Source organism: Myotis lucifugus, unplaced genomic scaffold (genome assembly GCF_000147115.1).
Source record: "Myotis lucifugus unplaced genomic scaffold, Myoluc2.0 scaffold_17, whole genome shotgun sequence".
Lineage (NCBI taxonomy): Eukaryota > Metazoa > Chordata > Mammalia > Chiroptera > Vespertilionidae > Myotis > Myotis lucifugus.
Window position 1 is genome coordinate 963,631 of NW_005871065.1, and position 18,862 is coordinate 982,492.

Sequence of the window (18,862 nt, forward strand, 5' to 3'; positions counted from 1 at the left end):
GAATGGAAGAAATTTGGGGTCAATATGGTTACATATATTGTATATTATGTATATATTAAAATAGTAGTTGCTTCTTTAAGGTAGTTCTGTTGTCCTGTCTTTGAGGATTAATAGATGGTTGAATAATTACAGTTTTAATTTTAAATTTAGTCACTTTCAAGTCAGCTTTATAATATATAGTTATTGTTCTCCTATGATTGGGAGTTTAATTGATTGTGCATTTTAATTAATTCCAGGTCATCACAATGTCAGTTTCATCTTGGATAATGATTATGGAAGGTAGGTCATTTTGTAAGTAATAATTTTCATAACTGATTAAACTGGGTAAATAAAATAAAAGAGTATATTTACTTTGTGCTATAGATCCAGAGATTAAAAAATTAACCATTTTCTTCCCACAAATTAACATTTTAGGGGTCTGTAACTTCCTTTCACTCATAGTTCTCTACCATGGCAGGATCACCCTATTCCTGGGTGCTTTTGCAAATGTGTGGAGATATTTGTTGACTGACACAGAAACTGGGCCATGCTAACGGCCTTTGGTGGGCAGGACCAGGATGTGCCAAACCTAAATGAATTGTTCTGCCCAACATGTCATAGCATCTTCCATTGAAAAAATGAGCCAGTTAGCAGATATGTACATAAATCACATTACTTACCCATCAAATACTAATACAGATGTATTAGATCAATAACAAGATAGGTCTGTCTCTGATGTGAGACTCAATGATTAGAAGTTTGAAAGATGGCAGTATTACAACCAAAGTAGATGTTAAACCTGGCGTATGCTCACAGACGGGAAGAGGATATTTGTTCCCTCATGCCTGGAACTGCAGTTGAGTTGGTGAGACCAGAACTATATCATAGTATTTTGAGATCATCTAGTTCTAGACATCTTGAGGCAATAGGTTCATAACACAGTGATGCCTGTGCTGGACACTGTATTATAGACCAATATAGATTGGACCAAAAACCATGAAGAATGTTGTAATTCAGGGACAAACCAGAGTGGACGATATGTAAATGGTACTAAGATTTACCTTTGTGATTTACAGGGGGCAAATAACTTAGTGTCCCATGAGTTAACTGTCATTTTATTCAAGGATGTAACATATTTACATAAGCTTGATAAAACAGGATAATAGGATTTTATTGAAAATGTGAGAAAGCCATGTTAGGAGCAATAATTATTGAATTTTAAATGATTTCTTGAACTATATATGGTTCTTTTAAGCTCTCAATGTCATCTTCACATGAGAAAAGTGAATTCTTATTTCTGAGACTTTGAAAGGTATTAATTGCCAAATCCATCATATGTCTCTCAGAGAAATAATTAGCCAAAAATAGAAGGTTTGTGTGATCAAGATTGAATGTGATTGATAAGTATACATAAATCAATATGCTGCATTAACATACCCCCAAAATTTCAATTTAACAAAGCCAGCAAATTTTCACATAATTTAGGGAAATACCTCATAAAATGGTTGATTCTGTGATCTTGACATAATTTTCTAAAGCAAATTGCTGTCTTTTTATATCTTCTCAGAATTGATGAAATTATGTTTCTATATAAAGTAATCTTAGGAATTTAAGATTACTTAAAAATATGACATTTACTACATGAAAACCTATTTTTAAGATTATATGGCATTTTTTAATGCTAAAAAATTTTATAAATCATAAAATACATGTTTTACAAATTTTCAGGGGCATTTCTGAATACCAGATGATCTAATTAAAGGCCACTGGGGCCACCATTCTGTATTTCTTTTAATAGCCAACCTTCTTTCCTCTGTTAACCAAGTTCAAACAACAGCTGTTCCAGACTGATAAGGTTCAGATGAGGCTGCCTTAATTGAGAAATGCCTAGTCATTATCAGTAAATTACTGAAAATCACCTCAGTGTCATAGCAAATAAATTACATTTCAATTTTATATCAGGAGGCAATTTCCCCACCAACTTAAGCAGAGTTAATTTTTCTGATGCTGGATCTGCCCACAGGCAATATTGTTGGAACTAGCATCATTTCAGATGTTTAGGAAATCAACTGAAAGGTTTATAACATAAAAATGTAAAAACCAGCATGCATGTCTTAAATAACCAGCATAAAATACCACCAAGGACTCTTTAGTTTTCAAATGCACATTGTAATGCCTGGGTTAGATTTAAAGGGAGTTCACTGTTGGTCTCAACCACAGAATTTGTGTTATCCTAGTAGATTTTAATTCATTGTATTCTAGTTAATTATGATGAATGGGTGTGAGTCTTAACATTTGAATTTTATAACTTTTCTAATTATGAATTTAATTGGGGTAATTAGGGAGCCACATTTAATTTCTAGGATCAGATTCTTTTTCTTCCCACACCTTCATGCTTACCTCTGGTGGACTGTTATTAACTTGCTCTCATCCATTTGTACTCTCATGTAAATTAGTAGGTCTGGAGCCAGGGTTCTGGTCTCAACCTACCAGAGTTCAAATTCTCTGCCTGCCACTTACTCTCTTTTTGAGCTAGTGTAAGACAAGTAAATTCTCTGAGTTTTGCCTATCTTGTTGGGTTGATGTAAAGAATAAATAGCTCAATAAATTAAAATGTTTTAAAAAAATCGTAACTGCTTAAATCTCTTAGCTTGATACCTGATAAGTGTTTAATGTTAGTTATCATGACACCAAGTGGGCTGGCTATAAGAGAAAGAGATAGTGGGGGCCAGCCGAAGAGCCCAGCCTTTATAAAAGGTAATCCTCCTGTTTTTTATAGTGATATAAATTGTTACTTTATTGGGTTGTAATTTGCATATAATAAAATGTACATATTTTAGGGATGCAGTTCAGTAAGCCCTGACAAAAGGATATTTGTGTAGCATTCGTATACTTCTATTGTTGTGTAAACAAAAACGAAATCAAGATACAGAACCTAACCTTCCCCAATATTTCTATCCAGCTCATTTGCAAATCATAACACAATTTATATTACTAATAAGTTACTAATAATATTTTCCTAAAATAAAGTTTGTATTTAAAGTAAGAGTTTTTGAACTTTTTTTTTTGAACAGGAGTTTCCCAGAAAAAATGGCATATTTTGTTTCCTCTCTGAATAAAATTTCAATGTTTCAAACATATGCAGGTATGTGATCTTTCAGTGTGTGTGTGTGTGTGTGTGTGTGTGTGTTTGTGTGTGTTTGTGTGTGTGTAAAATATATATATATATATTTCATTTCATTAAATCAAAGGCAATACTGACTTAAGGTGTGCTATTTTATTCCATGTACTTCTATGAAGTAAAACCACCTGACACAGAGAGTTGAGTCTAATAGGAAGCCCTGGCATTAAACTAGGGCCCTGAAGACTATATTCCTAGTGTAAGGTGGCCTGGAAAATAAACCCATTGCACCAAAAGAGACAGAAGGGAAACTTGCATGTCTCCACTTTAGTTGTTGTTTGAAGGAGGAAAAAATATTCCACTGTCAGTTGAAACAACAAGCCAGATATATGCTCTCAGTGTGTGTAAAAGAATCCCCAAGCCTATTACAATTTATTTTAATTTACACAGGTCTCAGGTTGGTAGTACTTCTAGGAGAGTGTCAGAAGCAAACACAAGTCTTCTTGAAAGAATTTACTCCCAGCTCAGGAGTGATGGAATTGGCATATTCAGGTTTCATAGATGTTCAATGTGAAAGAAATGTGTCTTGGAGTCAATCAAATATGATATACTTTATATTTTTATGGAAATTTATTTAATGTGAAGTTTGTATGTGAAACTGAAACGTTCGGAGTTGGGCTGGGGTCACACAGAACTGACTCAAGGCTCAGTGTAATCAAAATGATATTTATTCAAGGCACCTGGGGCAGGCGGACTAAATCTGAGAAAGAAATCAGTGGCAAATGTGGAGGGATACATAAGACTTTGATAGAACTAATAAGAATACATTTTAAAAATATATTTTTATTGATTTCAGAGAGGAAGGAAGCGGGAAAAAGAGATAGAAACATCAATGATGAGAGAGAAACATTGATGGGCTGCATCCTGCAAGCCCCTTACTGGCGACTGAGCCCACAACCCAGGCATGTGCCCTGATTGGGAATCAAACCGTGACCTCCTGTTTCATAGGTCGACACTCAACCATCAAGACACGGCAGGGCAAGAATACATTTTAATAAGAATCTACCACATGTCATGCACTGGGCTCTTTTACCAACATAGCTAAAACTTTTCTATATAAAGCACAAGAATTCCAATCATAGTTAATGTATTACTACATAAAAAAATATAAAGTTCATTCTTCAAGAGCATAAGGAAGGTGAGGCTCTTCTCCTGTCTTCCTGTGTTTTCTTTTGGAATCAAACATCCATGATTAGCCCAGATTTTCCTTACTTCCTGGGTCCTCCCAGTACCCGTGTCTCCTTAGCATCAGTCTCCACAAAAGCCTGGTCCCCGGGAGATGCAGGTCTCTATGAAGGCCATGTTTATTGTCCTCTTCAGGGCTGCATCAGAGAAAAAATAACAAAACACCCAATTCATTTATTCGGTGATGCAAAACCTACACTATCCTAGGTGCTATGGCTACAAGTAATTTAGAAAAATTTTTAAAAGCAAGCATTTGGGTTTGTGTGTAATGTTTATGACATTTTAGTTCATGTGCTTCTCCTCCTCCACTCCAGAGATCACTATGATTTCACCTTCACAAGGAAGCATTCAAGGTGGCACCACGCTAATAATAAGCGGACGGTTCTTTGATCAAACAGATTTCCCAGTCAGAGTTCTAGTTGGAGGTATTTTTCATCACTTTTATTATGTTACTTTATAAGAACCAATTCTGCCTTTTTCTTTAATAATTTGTAAGAAGAGTCCTTTCTCAATTAATATCTTAAATTTAAAGCTGCCATCCATAAATCCCTTGCCATACCTATAGACACACCTACCCTCTGTTTAATGACTCCTTAAAGGTCATTCTTAAACTGTTGTTACTTCTCAATGGGTTGGCTAAAGATGAGTAAATTTAAAGTAGTATTTGTGGATACTCTCCTCATGACCCTTCTCAGATACTGTGCCTTGTCTGGACATCAGCAACTACTGATATTGGCCTTGGAAAGAGCATTAATTGATATAAGTGGTCACAAATGTACGTAGGGGTTGGTTCTCTGGTTATGCCTCACTTGTATGTGTCTAGTCTTGATCTGTTCAGAGGTAGGGAGCTATGCAGCTCAACAGGGAGGCCAGGATGAATATAATAATGGGGATCTTCCCACTCAGCTGTAGTGACCTAAGTTACCTCGATGAGCAAGAGAAAGGATGTCTGCCTATGCTACTGGCCCATTCTTTTTCGGATACAGGCCTCTGCTCAGATGTTTTCTACTTTGAAGGGATTTCCTCATAAGCCAGCCAAAATGTGATTTCAAGAAGAAAATTAATATAAGTAACCTCATCTAACATTTATACAATGTTGTTCCTATCCCTATAAATCCTTTCTGGTTACTTGTATAAATATTAAAATCTAGACCACAGATTTTACGGCTTTATATATGTTATTCTGATTTTTTAAATATAAATATGTTTTAAATATTAAAACCAGGGACATTATTTTAAATTTTTATAATGTGTCTTATGATCCGATGTTGTACAGTTGATATGCAAATATAACATGTAATTTTTATGATACTTCATTGCTGTTAATGTGATAACCAGATTTGAGGTTTTCAATCCTCAATAATTTCTCGAAAGTAATGATTTGAAAATACCATTTACAAATTATTATCCCTTCTGTTTTCGTTTGAACAACTTGGACCAAAGCACTTTTTATTTTAACCTAAGAGGACTGAGGTCACCTGTTTTTATAAATTCGGAACATCATGGGTTTATTCAGCAAATTTTCTTCAAGGATCAAAATATAAGGCTTCACTTTGGACACAGAATTATATTGTGATATAATCTTTATCAAATTTTTAAAAATTTTGTTTTTCAGAAATTATGCAATTTTCTTACTTAGACTTGTAATATTTTGCCAAGACAATGTTATACTTTCACAAGGCAACATTGTCTTGCCTTGTGAAAGTATGACAACTAATGAGTGATAAACTTTAATGAAGGCCTCCACACTTTGCCTCTTGCTTGTGCTACTTTTTTTTAATTGAAGAAGTGCTTCAAGACAGGCTGATGTATTTGCATTCTGAAGCTCTGTACCTTGCTTCTCTGTAGGTCAAGCCTGTGATGTTTTGAATGTCACAGAAAATACTATATATTGCAAGACATCCCCTAAGCCTGATAGTCTCAGAACTATACATCCAGGTAAGTTACCAGAAGAAATGGCCATTTCTGTACTTACTTAGGAAGACTATTATCGATGTATATCATTAGTGTCTTAGTCCATTTGGTCTGCTATTACAGAATGCCATAAGACTAGATAGCTTATAAACAACAAACATGTATTTCCTATAGTTCTGGGGGCTGAAAAGTCCAAGATCATGGTACTGGCAGATTAGGCGTCTGGTGACAACTGCTTGCTCATAGATGGCTCCTTCTCGGGGCTAGGGAGCTCAGTGGGGTCTCTTTTAGAAGGGCACTAATCCCATTTTTGAGGGCTCCACCCTCATGACCTGCTCAAGGATTTCATCTCCTTTTTGGACAAAACCAGATCCTCCTAATACCATTACATTGGGCATTAAGTTGCAGTATATGAGCTTTAGAGGAACATAGCCAGCCTACAGCAATTAGTAAAAAAAAATTATTTGCACTTTTTAGAATTTGTAGTTAGAATTATAACACATTTCTTCCTAGTTTTTCTCTTTACACTTTCTGGATTAGGAAATATTTGTATTAAAATAGCTACATCAAGGCTGCACCTGTGGAAGTAAACCTGCCCTAAATCCCTCGGACAGCCTACTAAAAACAGCCATCTCTTTTGATAGAGTAGCCTGCTGCCTTTATCTCAGTTTAAATGACGATTACTAAATGTTGGTACAGACTACATGGTAACTTAAATTATGCCTTTCCCTGGGTAAAAAATAAATGGCAGAATTTAATCCTTCCTTGCCCAGAATGATTTAGGTATGATAACGGAATGAGAGAAATGGAACTCAAAATTCTTTATAGCCTTTCACCTGTGACACAGTGAGCATGCAGCTGGTGGTCTTGATGTCTGCTGTCATTCCACTGAGATTCTGGGCATGTGTTTGAGTGGGCTGTGTACAATGAAATCAGTTCATAATTACATCAGTGGTTGTTATTTGAAGCCAAATAAATTCTGTTTACCAACCTCTTAAATTTCCTTGCTTTGAATGATATTAGAAAAATGACCAATTTAAGAAAAGAATTTTGATATTTATAATTGATAATGCCAAAGAAAGTGACATATATCAGAGAATGAAGTCCTAAGCTTTTCTCTAAATAAACTCAGTAAAAGAGGAGTAGCCATTATTTTCCACATCCAGACACTCCACACAAGCTCAAGGCTGCTGGAGGAAGTCAGGAGCCCTATTGTTGTGTAGGAAGAAAGAAATAGAAAGAGTTCAATGACTTATTTTTTGGTGAGAAAAAAATCATAAGGTTTATGGCAAATGTAGATACACCCTAAGGAAAATTTTCTCTCTGGTTTTGTCCAAAAAGGGGAGATGAAATCCTTGAGCACAAGTGATGTTAAAAAAAAAGAAAAAGAAAAAATTCTGACAAATCTTAAAGCCAACAGTATCTGTTCTTTGATTGGTTGTAAGGCATTAATTAATGTTTTGATACAGAGAATAGTCAAGGCAAAGACTTTGTGGTCAAATGGTCTGAACCTTCAAGTTTTTAGACTTAACTATAAAAGCAGCATCAGTCATATCTTAGGTAATTATTATATTATCTTTTTAAATATATTTTTGTTGATTTCAGAGAGAACGGGAGAGGGAGAGAGAGATAGAAACATCAATGATGAGAGAGAGTCATTGATTGGCTGCCTCCTGCATGCCCCACAATGGGGATCAAGCCCACAACCCAGGCATGTGCCCTAACCGGAATTGAACCATGACCTCCTGGTTCACAGGTGGACGCTCAATCACTGAGCCACACCAGCCTCACGTAAAACATTTATAAGTACCAAATGTTTTATATATTACATATGTAAAAATATATTGCATATCTCTTATAATCTAATCCCCATAGCATCCATACACATAGTAGAATTACTCCCATTTTACATATGTGGAGCCTGAGATGCAGAGAAGTGAAGTCATAATAAATTGCAGATGGTCTTAACAGCACTATATCCTCTAGATACAGGAACATGTGGTAACTGTTTTAATTACACACATGTTGTAAAAATATGAGTTGAAATAGAACATCTATAACCACACCCAAATAAAAGGCCATTCAGATACCATATCAAAATTCTGATGAAAGGCTTCTTTTATTTTATGTTCAGGTGGGAGAGGCCTTAAGCTTGAGGTATGGAATAATAGTCGGCCAGTGCATCTTGAAGAGATACTTGAATACAATGAAAAGACGCCAGGCTACATGGGTGCCAGTTGGGTAGATTCAGCTTCCTATGTTTGGCCCATGGAGCAAGACACATTTGTAGCACGCTTCAGTGGATTTTTGGTGGCTCCAGATTCTGATGTTTATAGATTCTACATCAAAGGTGATGACCGTTATGCAATTTATTTCAGCCAAACTGGGCTTCCAGAAGATAAGGTAGGAGAGACAAAGGTAATCTTTGATATTATTAAAACAATATGATAATCTTTATATGTAATGTATATAATTATATTAAAGAATTCATGGCATATTTTTTTATGTGTCTGGATTCTTGGCTATTTTTAACATGTGTATTATGAACTACCTATAAAGTTATTATAGAGAATCTATCATCTAAAATGAAATGCTCTCCCATACCTAAATTTTCTCTTCCATGGGAAAAACACGTATGAGTCCTTTATAATTGAAATTTGTTTTTATTATGAAGGAATTATAACTATAACAGAGAAAATTTTGGAAAAGAATAAAAAATATTTTTTAAATATATTTTATTGATTTTTTACAGAGAAGAAGGGAGAGAGATAGAGAGCCAGAAACATCGATGAGAGAGAAACATCGATCAGCTGCCTCCTGCACATCTCCCACTGGGGATGTGCCCGCAACCCAGGTACGTGCCCTTAACTGGAATCGAACCTGGGACCTTTCAGTCCGCAGGCCGACGCTCCATCCACTGAGCCAAACCGGTTTCGGTGCAAAAGAACATTTTATTAGACAATCAAAACCATTCTCCTGCTGCGTGTCTTTCTATTTTCTCTTGCAGTTTTAATTGTGGAAAAGCTGTGGTCTATGCAGTATGTTTGGTATAGCAGGGCTGATGTTAGGGAAAAAGAAATGAAATGAGCTTCGGTAATTATTTAAATTCCATTTAATCATGGGTAACAGATCTTAGAAAAAATATAAAGTAGCTTCACATTTTTCTAGTCATAAAAGTGCAAAGACTGACAGAAGTAATAAATAGTAAGTGCTGAAAAGGTTTACTAATATTCTCTCTCTCCGTCTCTTCCTTCCCCTCTCCCTTTGGAATAAGATAAGAATTGCATATCATTCTTCCAATGCCAACAGCTATTTTTCCAGTCCAACACAAAGATCCGATGACATTCATCTTCAGAAAGGAAAAGAGTAAGGTTTTTTTCTTTAAATTACTGTTTGGTATTTAAAAACTATAAGTTTATGTCTAAATATATTTTCAATTTATTTTTATTGATAAAAGTGATATTAGTTTACCAGCTTAATTTGTAATTGGTTAGCCTCTGTAGTTTTAATAAATTTCATTTTATATTCGAAGTATATTGGCATTCCGATAATCAGGGAAATTTGACAACTAAATGATCCCTGTTGCTGAAATTATAACTTTGTGAGATATACTTAATTCCATTTTTATTTTTTCACTAAGACCATTCAGTCTATCCAGCCATCTAATTTATCTGCTTCTATAGAATCCTGAGCTCTTGAATATTGCTAGGAAAAAATTACAAAACCACATAATTGGTACCACAGTTAATACATATTTGTTATTCACTCATTTATTCAAGACCCTGGACCAGGTACTGGAAATTTAATGCAAAGGATATCAAAATACACTCCCTGTTCTTAATTACATCACTCAGTGTTCAAAGGTCAAGTGCAGAGAGAAGATGAAGGTACTATTCAAATAGCAGATAATGTCATTCAAAGAAATCATTCGAGATTCCTAGAAAACGAAGGTAAAAGACATGATATATTTAAAATAGCTAAGTTACATTAAGAACCTCAAGAGATTCATTGAGATCATTTTCCATTTATCACTTGTATCTGTTAGGATTTGCTGCGTAAGAAACCACTCCCCAAACTTTAGTAGCTTGAAGCAACCCAATTTTGTGATTGGCTGGGCAGTTCTTTTGGTGCTGGCTGCTTCAGTTGGTGATTGATGGCATAGGATGGCTTCGCTTACATATCTGCAGCCTCACTTAACTCACTTGGAGTTAGTTACCCCAGATGTCCCACTCCACATGGTCTCTAATCTTCCAGGAGATTATAGCCCAGACTTGTCGCAATGATTGAATGGCTTCCCAGCAGGAAAGAGGGCAATTCCTAATGCACATATACTTTTCAAGACTGTGTCACATTTCCTAGTATCCCATCGGCCAAAGCAAATGGCCAAACGTAGATTCAAGAATGAAAAAATAGATTTCACTCCTTGATGGGTGGAGTTTTATTTATTTATTCTACCATATCACCCTTCTAGACATTGATGAGATTTGGCTCATAGGCAGCACCATGAAGATCTGGTGGAGCTGGACAGAGGGTTGGGATCACTGGTACCTGGGAGCAATCACACAGTGTTCTCCCTGAGGTGTTGGCCACAGTGATATGCGGAAAGCATTCCGTTCGTTTTCTCCTCCTCCTTCTACCTTCACTTCTTTACATTCTTAGACATTTCCTTTTTAAACCAAGATCACTGGACCATTTCAGGGAAAATGGATTACCTAATTAATCCCTGCTGCTCCTCAGTGTCAATTCACCTGCAGGCTTTGCCTTGGCCTTGGAAAATGAGTTCAATTTACCTGCTTGGCAGGAACACAGGGCTCGCTTGAAAGCGACTCTAAATACATCTGCTGCCTGGCCTCTGTGCTCCTGCAACACTAGCTTGGAATTTACACACTGCGCTCAGCATGGTGGCTGTGAATTCTGAAATTGAGGCCACGCTAGCTGCTTTATGGCACAGAGGTCCCTGAGGGCTTTCCAAAGGTAGCTCATATCTCCAGTTCATTCTACGCAGATGATGTAGCCTCATCGTGAAGTGTATGTCTCTTTGGTCACCCTGTTCTACTTTGAAACATACCGCAATTACTAACTTTTAAATAATCTTTCAATTTTTAAAACTCTCTTAGTCTCTGTTACCATATGAACAGAGAATAAGAATACTATATGTTTTATAGGATTTTTTGAAGATTCAATATAATAATGTCTGTAAAGTATCCAGATTAGTGCCTGATAAATATTTTTAAGCTGCCAGGTGAGGATATAGAAGTGAATGGTTCTTCGTTGAGTCCTGCTCATTAGTGTTGTCCGCCTCAATTTGGTAGAGCTGGCAAACAGGTCCTCGGGGCAGCCAAGTGCCTGATGCAATCCTCCGATATCAGTTCTATAAGGGGGTGACCCAGAGCCCCATCATTCTAGACAGATGAGAGCTGATAAATGCCCCTCATTCAGTCTTCCATGAACTGTAGATACTTATTCTCCATATATAAGAGTATCTGTATAATGACTGAGGCAAGTCAGAGGAATGCCCAGCAGTCCTCTCCGAAGATGAGAGCATTGATAGCGACTCAGGTAGGGAAGCAGTAGCTTTGCACTCACCTGTAACAGCTGGCCAATGAATGCCTTATCCTGGATAAGCAGTTGAATGGTGGGCACGGAGCCTCAGCAATCAAGAATTCCAAATATAAGTTGTGAATCCCATCTGACTTGTTGCGGGGGGGCATAGTCAATCTAATTAGTAAAGGTTTCCTGAGGCATATATAAATATATATGATATCTCTATGTCTGCCTGCCATTTGCTTATACACACTAAAATGCTTAACTTCTGCATGTCCTCCGTACTTTATGTCAGGATCTTTGTATTATAAGATACAGTGTAATTTTGTTTTAAGATAGTTGAGGATAGGAAATAGTATGTTTTTTGATAATTATTTATTAACAAAACTGAATGAATTAGTAGGAATGGGAGCAACTCTTTACTAATGCAGATATCTTACACAATTCATTTCATTTTAGCAAACTGCTATGAAACTTTTAGTAGTTTAATATTTAAAATCAGGGATATTGCAATATAAATCAATGAACAGGCAAATGTTTTATATAGTGTTGAATTTTTTTTCATTAATAAAAAGAACTCATGACAAGTGCTCTGAAGAGAAAACGTTATATTTATTAGTTACTCTATTTTCCAGATATTACATTGAAATCTTGCTACAGGAGTATAGACTGAGTGCTTTTGTTGATGTTGGACTGTACCAGTATGGAAATGTCTACACTGAACAACAAACAGAAGATGCAGTCAACGAAGAACAAGTTATTCAATCCCAGTCAGCAATTGTCCAGGAAGTTCAGGTTTGCTATGATTATAGCTCCACTGTCTAGAAAGAAAATGTTCACAGACAGGAGCTCTATTTGGTTATTCCTTTTACTAAATAAGATACTGTTTTGGGAGAAAGCAGTTTTGGAAAATTATTGAATTTTGGCCTGGAGTATCTGTATTATAAACTAAAGAGGCTGTTACTTCATGAAATGTAAACGTTAAGTCCTGGCCAGTGTGACTAAATAGTTAGAGTGTTGGCCCAAGCACCAAAGGGTCATGGGTTTGATTCCCGGTCAAGGACAAGTACCTGGTTGAGGAGCCTGCTGGAGACAGCCAATCAATCAATCTCTCTCTCCCTCTCTCTCTCTCTCTCTCTCTCTTTCTTCTTCTCTCCTCCCTTCTTCCCTCCCATTCTCTCTCTGAAAAGCAATAGAAAAAATATCCTTGGGTGAGGATTAACAAAAAATAAATAAATAAAGTAAAGTAAAATTTAAAATGTTATCATTTGCAATAAAATAGAGCAATAAAAAGGCTTTGCATAGCTTAATTATTATATCTTAAAAATGTTTTGTATAGTAAACATATTTTTTAATTGGGAAGTAGGTTATAACATTGGAAAACTGGGAAACAACTAATGCCATCAAGGAAGTTCAGAGAATCACGGTAACCAGCCCATGTATAGAAGTCAGTTCCTGCTCTCTTTACCAATATAGATTAACTTACAACATGGAAAAAACAGGTAAGTGATAAATAGTAAGGGAGATTTTCTTTCTCTTCATGTGTACATGTAATTATAGAGAGGTATTTGCTGTAGTCAAATTCAGTTTTAATAGCATGCTAGACAAAAAAAGCAGAAAAATATAGAGAAAAGCCTTCAGACTGGGATAGAAAATGGCATCAATAAAAATATAAAAATACTTAAAATATGGTACATACTATCATTGTCTCCTATAAGGATCATGGTAAATACACATCTAAGTGCACACAAGGATTTTATATATCTGTGACTCACAGGTGTAAGTTAACAGAAATTAAATTCATCGCTGCAGGGAAGCAACACATTGCTTTCAATTTCTCAAATTAAGTGATAGACCCATGAGACCCTAATTATCTGTTAATAAAAACATCGTATTTTTATATTTTGTAATAAATCCTTGGAAAATAAATTTTGCTCTTTCTGTTAATTGTTTCAGTCAGTAAATATAATAAGCCAAATACAATGCTTATTGCTATGGGAATATTAAAACAATAAAATATGAGCCCTATCCTCAAGAGACCATAATCCAATTAATTAGTCAATATTGATGAGCTTGAATCAATTTCAGAGCACAGTTTCATTAAGTGACGACATATGGTGCAGACTATGAGTGATTTTTAAAAAAACAACTATACGACATCATTGTTGGTAGTGCAGAAAGATTACAACTCTTCTCCTTTTTCATATTTTTCCTAAATGCATCCAAGCCTTGCTACCTGCTGATGCTTCTGACTTCTTACTGCAATCAGCCCTAAATGACCTCTGGTCTTTAAAACCGGATACAGTTCAAGTAACAAGAACACAAAATCCCCAAAGTTATGTTTACACGGTAACCTTTATATCAACTAGAGGTAAGCATGTATTTCATTTTGCAGGTCTCTAAAGTTTTTTCCTAGGAAACAAATTTATATCCTGTGCAACTCCACTGAAAAAGGTAAAAGCAACACAAAATGACAGAGGGAAAAAATTGGATTCACAGCCTTGAACAATTTTAGAAACAACAGAAATTAAATGGTTAATTGTTTCCTACTGTAATTGAAATTCCTATTGTATTTCAAGGAATGTACAACTCTAATGCATGAGAAATACACTATTCTACAAACACATTATCAGTATAATAGCCTTTTATAAATTAGCAAAACATCAGTGAAGATATTAATTCTGGAAATGAAATGTAAATTTAAATTTGTTTAGAAGATACTGGTCTGGCCAGATCTTGCAGGATGAAAGAATTCTGTGGTCAAATTCAGGTGGGAATTTATTTACCACGGCTTCTCCTTAAAGATTGACAGAGTTTATAAAAATATTAAAATCCCTGAGGAATCTTGCAGTGAGAAACAAAACACTAGTTCACCTATGTTTAATGCAACATTTTCCAAAATTATTTGATCTCTCTATGCTTTTTCTTTCAAGTAATAGCTGTTAACTTATTAATCTTTCATATTTTCAAGTCTTACAACCAATTCTAGCAACAAATTCAGGTTTGGGATATCTAGCTCAGGAAATAGGCCCCTGAATATGTGTGTTTACTTTTCTTCAGGCAATCATTATTTCCCGATTCATGTAAGTAAAATGTTACTTCAACATTTGTCTCATTTTATGAAATTGTTAATTTGGTTGTTGGATGGAGGTTGAAGAACTTCATTTAACCAGAATTGAGGTTCTAAAAATTCCCGCAAAGTTAGATTGTCAGAACACTATACACACAAAAATATGGTTCTCCTTATTCTCCCAGGAACTTACTTATAGATCAGACTGAAGGACCTGCATCTTCCTTGTTCATTTTTATTTTGTGATACTGGAACTCCAAATAAAACCAATTTTTAAAAGTTTGAGTTCTACTATTGACATTTTTTAAAAAAATATGTTTTCATTGATTTCAGAGAGGAAGGGAGAAGGATCGAGAGATAGAAAGATCAATGATGGGAGAGAATCATTGATCGGCTGCCTCCTGCAGGTCCCCTACTAAGGATTGAGCCTGCCACCTATTGGGAAACGAACCATGATCTCCTGGTTCATGGGTCAATACTCAACCACTGAGCAACACTAGCTGGGCTATATTGATATTTTTTTAAATTAACTTCTGAAAATTCTGTTTGGTACTTTATTGCAGGAGACTTTGATCTGCTTGGTTATGAAGTATTTGAAGGATATAATGTCACACTGGATATTATAGAACAAACCAAAGGAAAACCCAGTTTGGACACATTCACACTGAATTGGGATGGAATCACTTCTAAGCCTCTTACTCCATGGTCAGCAGAAGCTGAAGTATGCTCTGTGTTAATATTTTAAACATAAAACCATTTAGGCATCACTTTTCTATTAAAAAACAACCACGCTTTAAGTACTAGAAATACACTCTGCTACTTGGCATGATGGATTGGAGGCAACCAATAGTGAGCAGAGAAGGGAGGAAGTATCACAAAGTTAGGGAACAAAAGGGCATTTCTTAGATCTGTGCCAACAGAATCCACCGTATCTCCATATGGGCAACTTTTCGTGAAGAAAGGATGTTTATTGTGAGTTACTGAATTTTGACAATTACCTGTACAATGAGTTTAAGTTAATATTTGTTTGAAGATTAAATATTACCTGTCATCCCAAGTCCTTAGTTCTGAACATCATTTATATCTGTGCATTGCCAAAGAAACAATGTGGAAATTACAGGCGACCTCATGAATGTGAACTGATTCCTGTATATTCAGAATTATTTATTATTTTTTACATAGTCTTAATCACAGGCTTTCAGTATCTGTATCTCTTCTTTTGAAAAACAGTGCATTAGATTATACAGTTTTCCCCCCCTAGTTAATTTTGAGTTAATTTGGGAAAACTATTCATTTGGAGTCTGTTAAATTGGGTGCTGATTTATTTAGGTTTGCCTCATTGTTGTCTTTTTAAAAACTATTGAACAAATATGTCTACCTCAGTAATAACCAAGTAAGCTAACATTATCCAATTAGATGTGGCTATTGCCATTCTAAATTAGAACTCTTGCAAAAGACATAGGACACTAAAATGATCACATATTAATTATTTAGTTAATGATCTCGTAATTATGACTAAAATATGGGAATTACATGAATATGTTGTAACTAATTAGTAGAATTAGCAGTAGAATTACTAATGTTCTAACTCTTCATGAAAAAGAAGTTACTAAAGTTCCTGTTGTTAATTTAGTTTCAGGCAGCAGTGGAAGAGATGGTTAGCGCTAAGTGTCCACCGCAAATTGCAGATTTTGAAGAAGGATTTGTTGTGAAATACTTCAGAGATTATGAAAATGATTTTAACATGGTACGGAATGTTGAATGAATTGTGAAACTGACCAAATAAGAATTCATGTACATGTCTGGAATTTTGTCATTTCTTTTTTGAACTAGCATTAATTCCCTATCACTCAAAGTCAAATTACAAATATAATGTTATGGTAAGGTCTGTCCTAACATCTCTTTGCATTATAAAACAATTCATTTGTGAAAGCAGTATTTCCACTGCCCATGAATTTTCTTGAACAATAGGATGTAGGCAAATATAAGATTGAGTTTTTGATTGTTTTCTTCACTTGGATGCAGAGTATATCCCTTTTCCTCATTGGCTTCAGCGGACACATTTGTAGCAGGGCATCATTGCATAGCACATCACTTCCCTTGCATAGCACATCACTCTGCTCTATTAGTGCAATGCCTAATGATTACTTATTTCTTGGTGAGATGTAAAGATTTTTCTTTGAGACACAGTAAAAAAATTTTAAGTACACTACTTGCCCAATTCTTATTTTCAAGACATGAGGAAGCCAGATAGTCACCACTTTCAAATATTATCATAAGAAATATGCTAGTTATTCAGTTCAGAACAATACCCTCGAAATAAGTGAGTCATTAAAATATATAGCAGGCAATGCCTATATGAAGAGATTTATTACTGGAAAAAAAAAGAGAAAATCCACTCAATGGGCTACGTTTTCAACTGAATTTAACAAGTCTACATCTATTTGGGTTCTCCTATCCTGGATGCAGTACTTGCAGCCATGGGAATTACACAAATAATTAACATTACACTTCCTTACTTCATCTTTCATTCATCACAACACACATTCTTTGCTCTACCCTACCTTGACAATTTGAATTTCACAGCATTGCTTTCTAACACCCCTGCTTCTCTGCGTGTATTTTACCCCTTTCTGAAGCTCCTTGGCCCCTTTTCCTTTTAAATAACTCCTGTTTATCTTTAAAGACACCTGATGTGCCACTTTCTCTGTCATTTTTCTTGATGCGTTTCTGTGAGTTAGAGGCCTCCCTTCAGCCTTGGTTTTATAATCCTTGGTTCCTTCTTACAAACTGTTATGCAGTGGTTCTCAACCTTCCTAATGCCTCAACCCTTTAATACAGTTCCTCATGTTGTGGTGACCCCCAATTTCATTGTTACAAATTGAACATAATTAAAGCATAGTGATTAATCACAAAACAATATGTAATTATATATATGTTTTCCGATGGTCTTAGGCGACCCCTGTGAAAGGATCGTTCGATCCCCAAAGAGGTCGCGACCCACAGGTTGAGAACCGCTGTGTTATAGGCTTCTGTGTTTAGGGATAGTGTTCCCCACTGGAACCCCGAAGATTAAACAAAAAACAAACAAATTCATAAACAAAGACCTGGCCCACAGTGAACACTGAATAAACATTTGTGGAAGGAAGGATTAAATATCATTAAGGAGTTCATAATATGGGGGAAAGATAGGATTTAGGAATATAGTTACAAGGGATTATGTGGTTATGAGTCCAAATGAGCAATATAGGGTGAGGGCTTTAGAATTTCAAAGAGAGAACATTTCAAGTTACAGTAATTTGGTAAGCAATGGGATCTGAGTCGGAACTTGAAGGACTTGGGTGGAGATGCTGGGGAACAAAGCAGGACAATCAATCATGTTTTCATTTGAAATATTATTGTTTCTGCAGGATCACATTAATAGAGGGCAGAAGACAGCTGAAACTGATGCTTACTGTGGTCGTTATTCCCTGAAAAACCCAGCTGTTCTTTTCGACTCAGCAGATGTTAAACCAAACAGACTACCATATGGAGACATTTCATTATTTCCTTATAATCAGGTAAGCTCAACAAAATGAGATGCTAATTAAATTTGTAAAATCCCTTGGTAATAAAATTTCATGAAATTTTAAGACAAGGGAAAGTGCTTGTCATGTGAAATCATGTCACATTGGACAGGCTCTGTGGTTCACTCTCTGGGCGCTTGTGATTTCCTCTTCTTGTGTTTCTCAAAACAAGAAATTAAAATAATATGCAGTACCACGCACATGTATTCTTCTTTATCTCATATTTTTAAAAAATTATTTGCACTCATTTAAGTACTAAAACAAATAGATATATGTTATTTTCAATATTGCTTCATTAATTAAGAAGAAACAAAAATGAATAGGCACCATAGAGTGATCTCGGGTATCTAATCAGGGAAAAGTAAAAGAAGATTCTGAGAAAAAGAAATGGCAATTTTAGGGTAGGTATTAAAGTCTAGCAAT

The 18,862-nt window shown here is 35.5% G+C and overlaps 1 protein-coding gene across 1 annotated transcript in view; it reads left to right on the forward strand.

The window, feature by feature from the left end:
- PKHD1L1 (PKHD1 like 1) overlaps positions 1-18,862 on the forward strand; it is a 125,522-nt gene that overhangs the window by 19,997 nt on the left and 86,663 nt on the right. The window contains exons 9-20 of the mRNA XM_023750910.1: positions 237-279; positions 3,054-3,124; positions 4,660-4,770; positions 6,194-6,283; positions 8,394-8,662; positions 9,534-9,625; positions 12,439-12,598; positions 13,170-13,305; positions 14,031-14,174; positions 15,437-15,594; positions 16,507-16,620; positions 18,284-18,433. Of these exons, the coding sequence (XP_023606678.1) occupies positions 237-279; positions 3,054-3,124; positions 4,660-4,770; positions 6,194-6,283; positions 8,394-8,662; positions 9,534-9,625; positions 12,439-12,598; positions 13,170-13,305; positions 14,031-14,174; positions 15,437-15,594; positions 16,507-16,620; positions 18,284-18,433 (1,538 nt within the window). The remainder of the gene's footprint in view (positions 1-236; positions 280-3,053; positions 3,125-4,659; positions 4,771-6,193; positions 6,284-8,393; positions 8,663-9,533; positions 9,626-12,438; positions 12,599-13,169; positions 13,306-14,030; positions 14,175-15,436; positions 15,595-16,506; positions 16,621-18,283; positions 18,434-18,862) is intronic.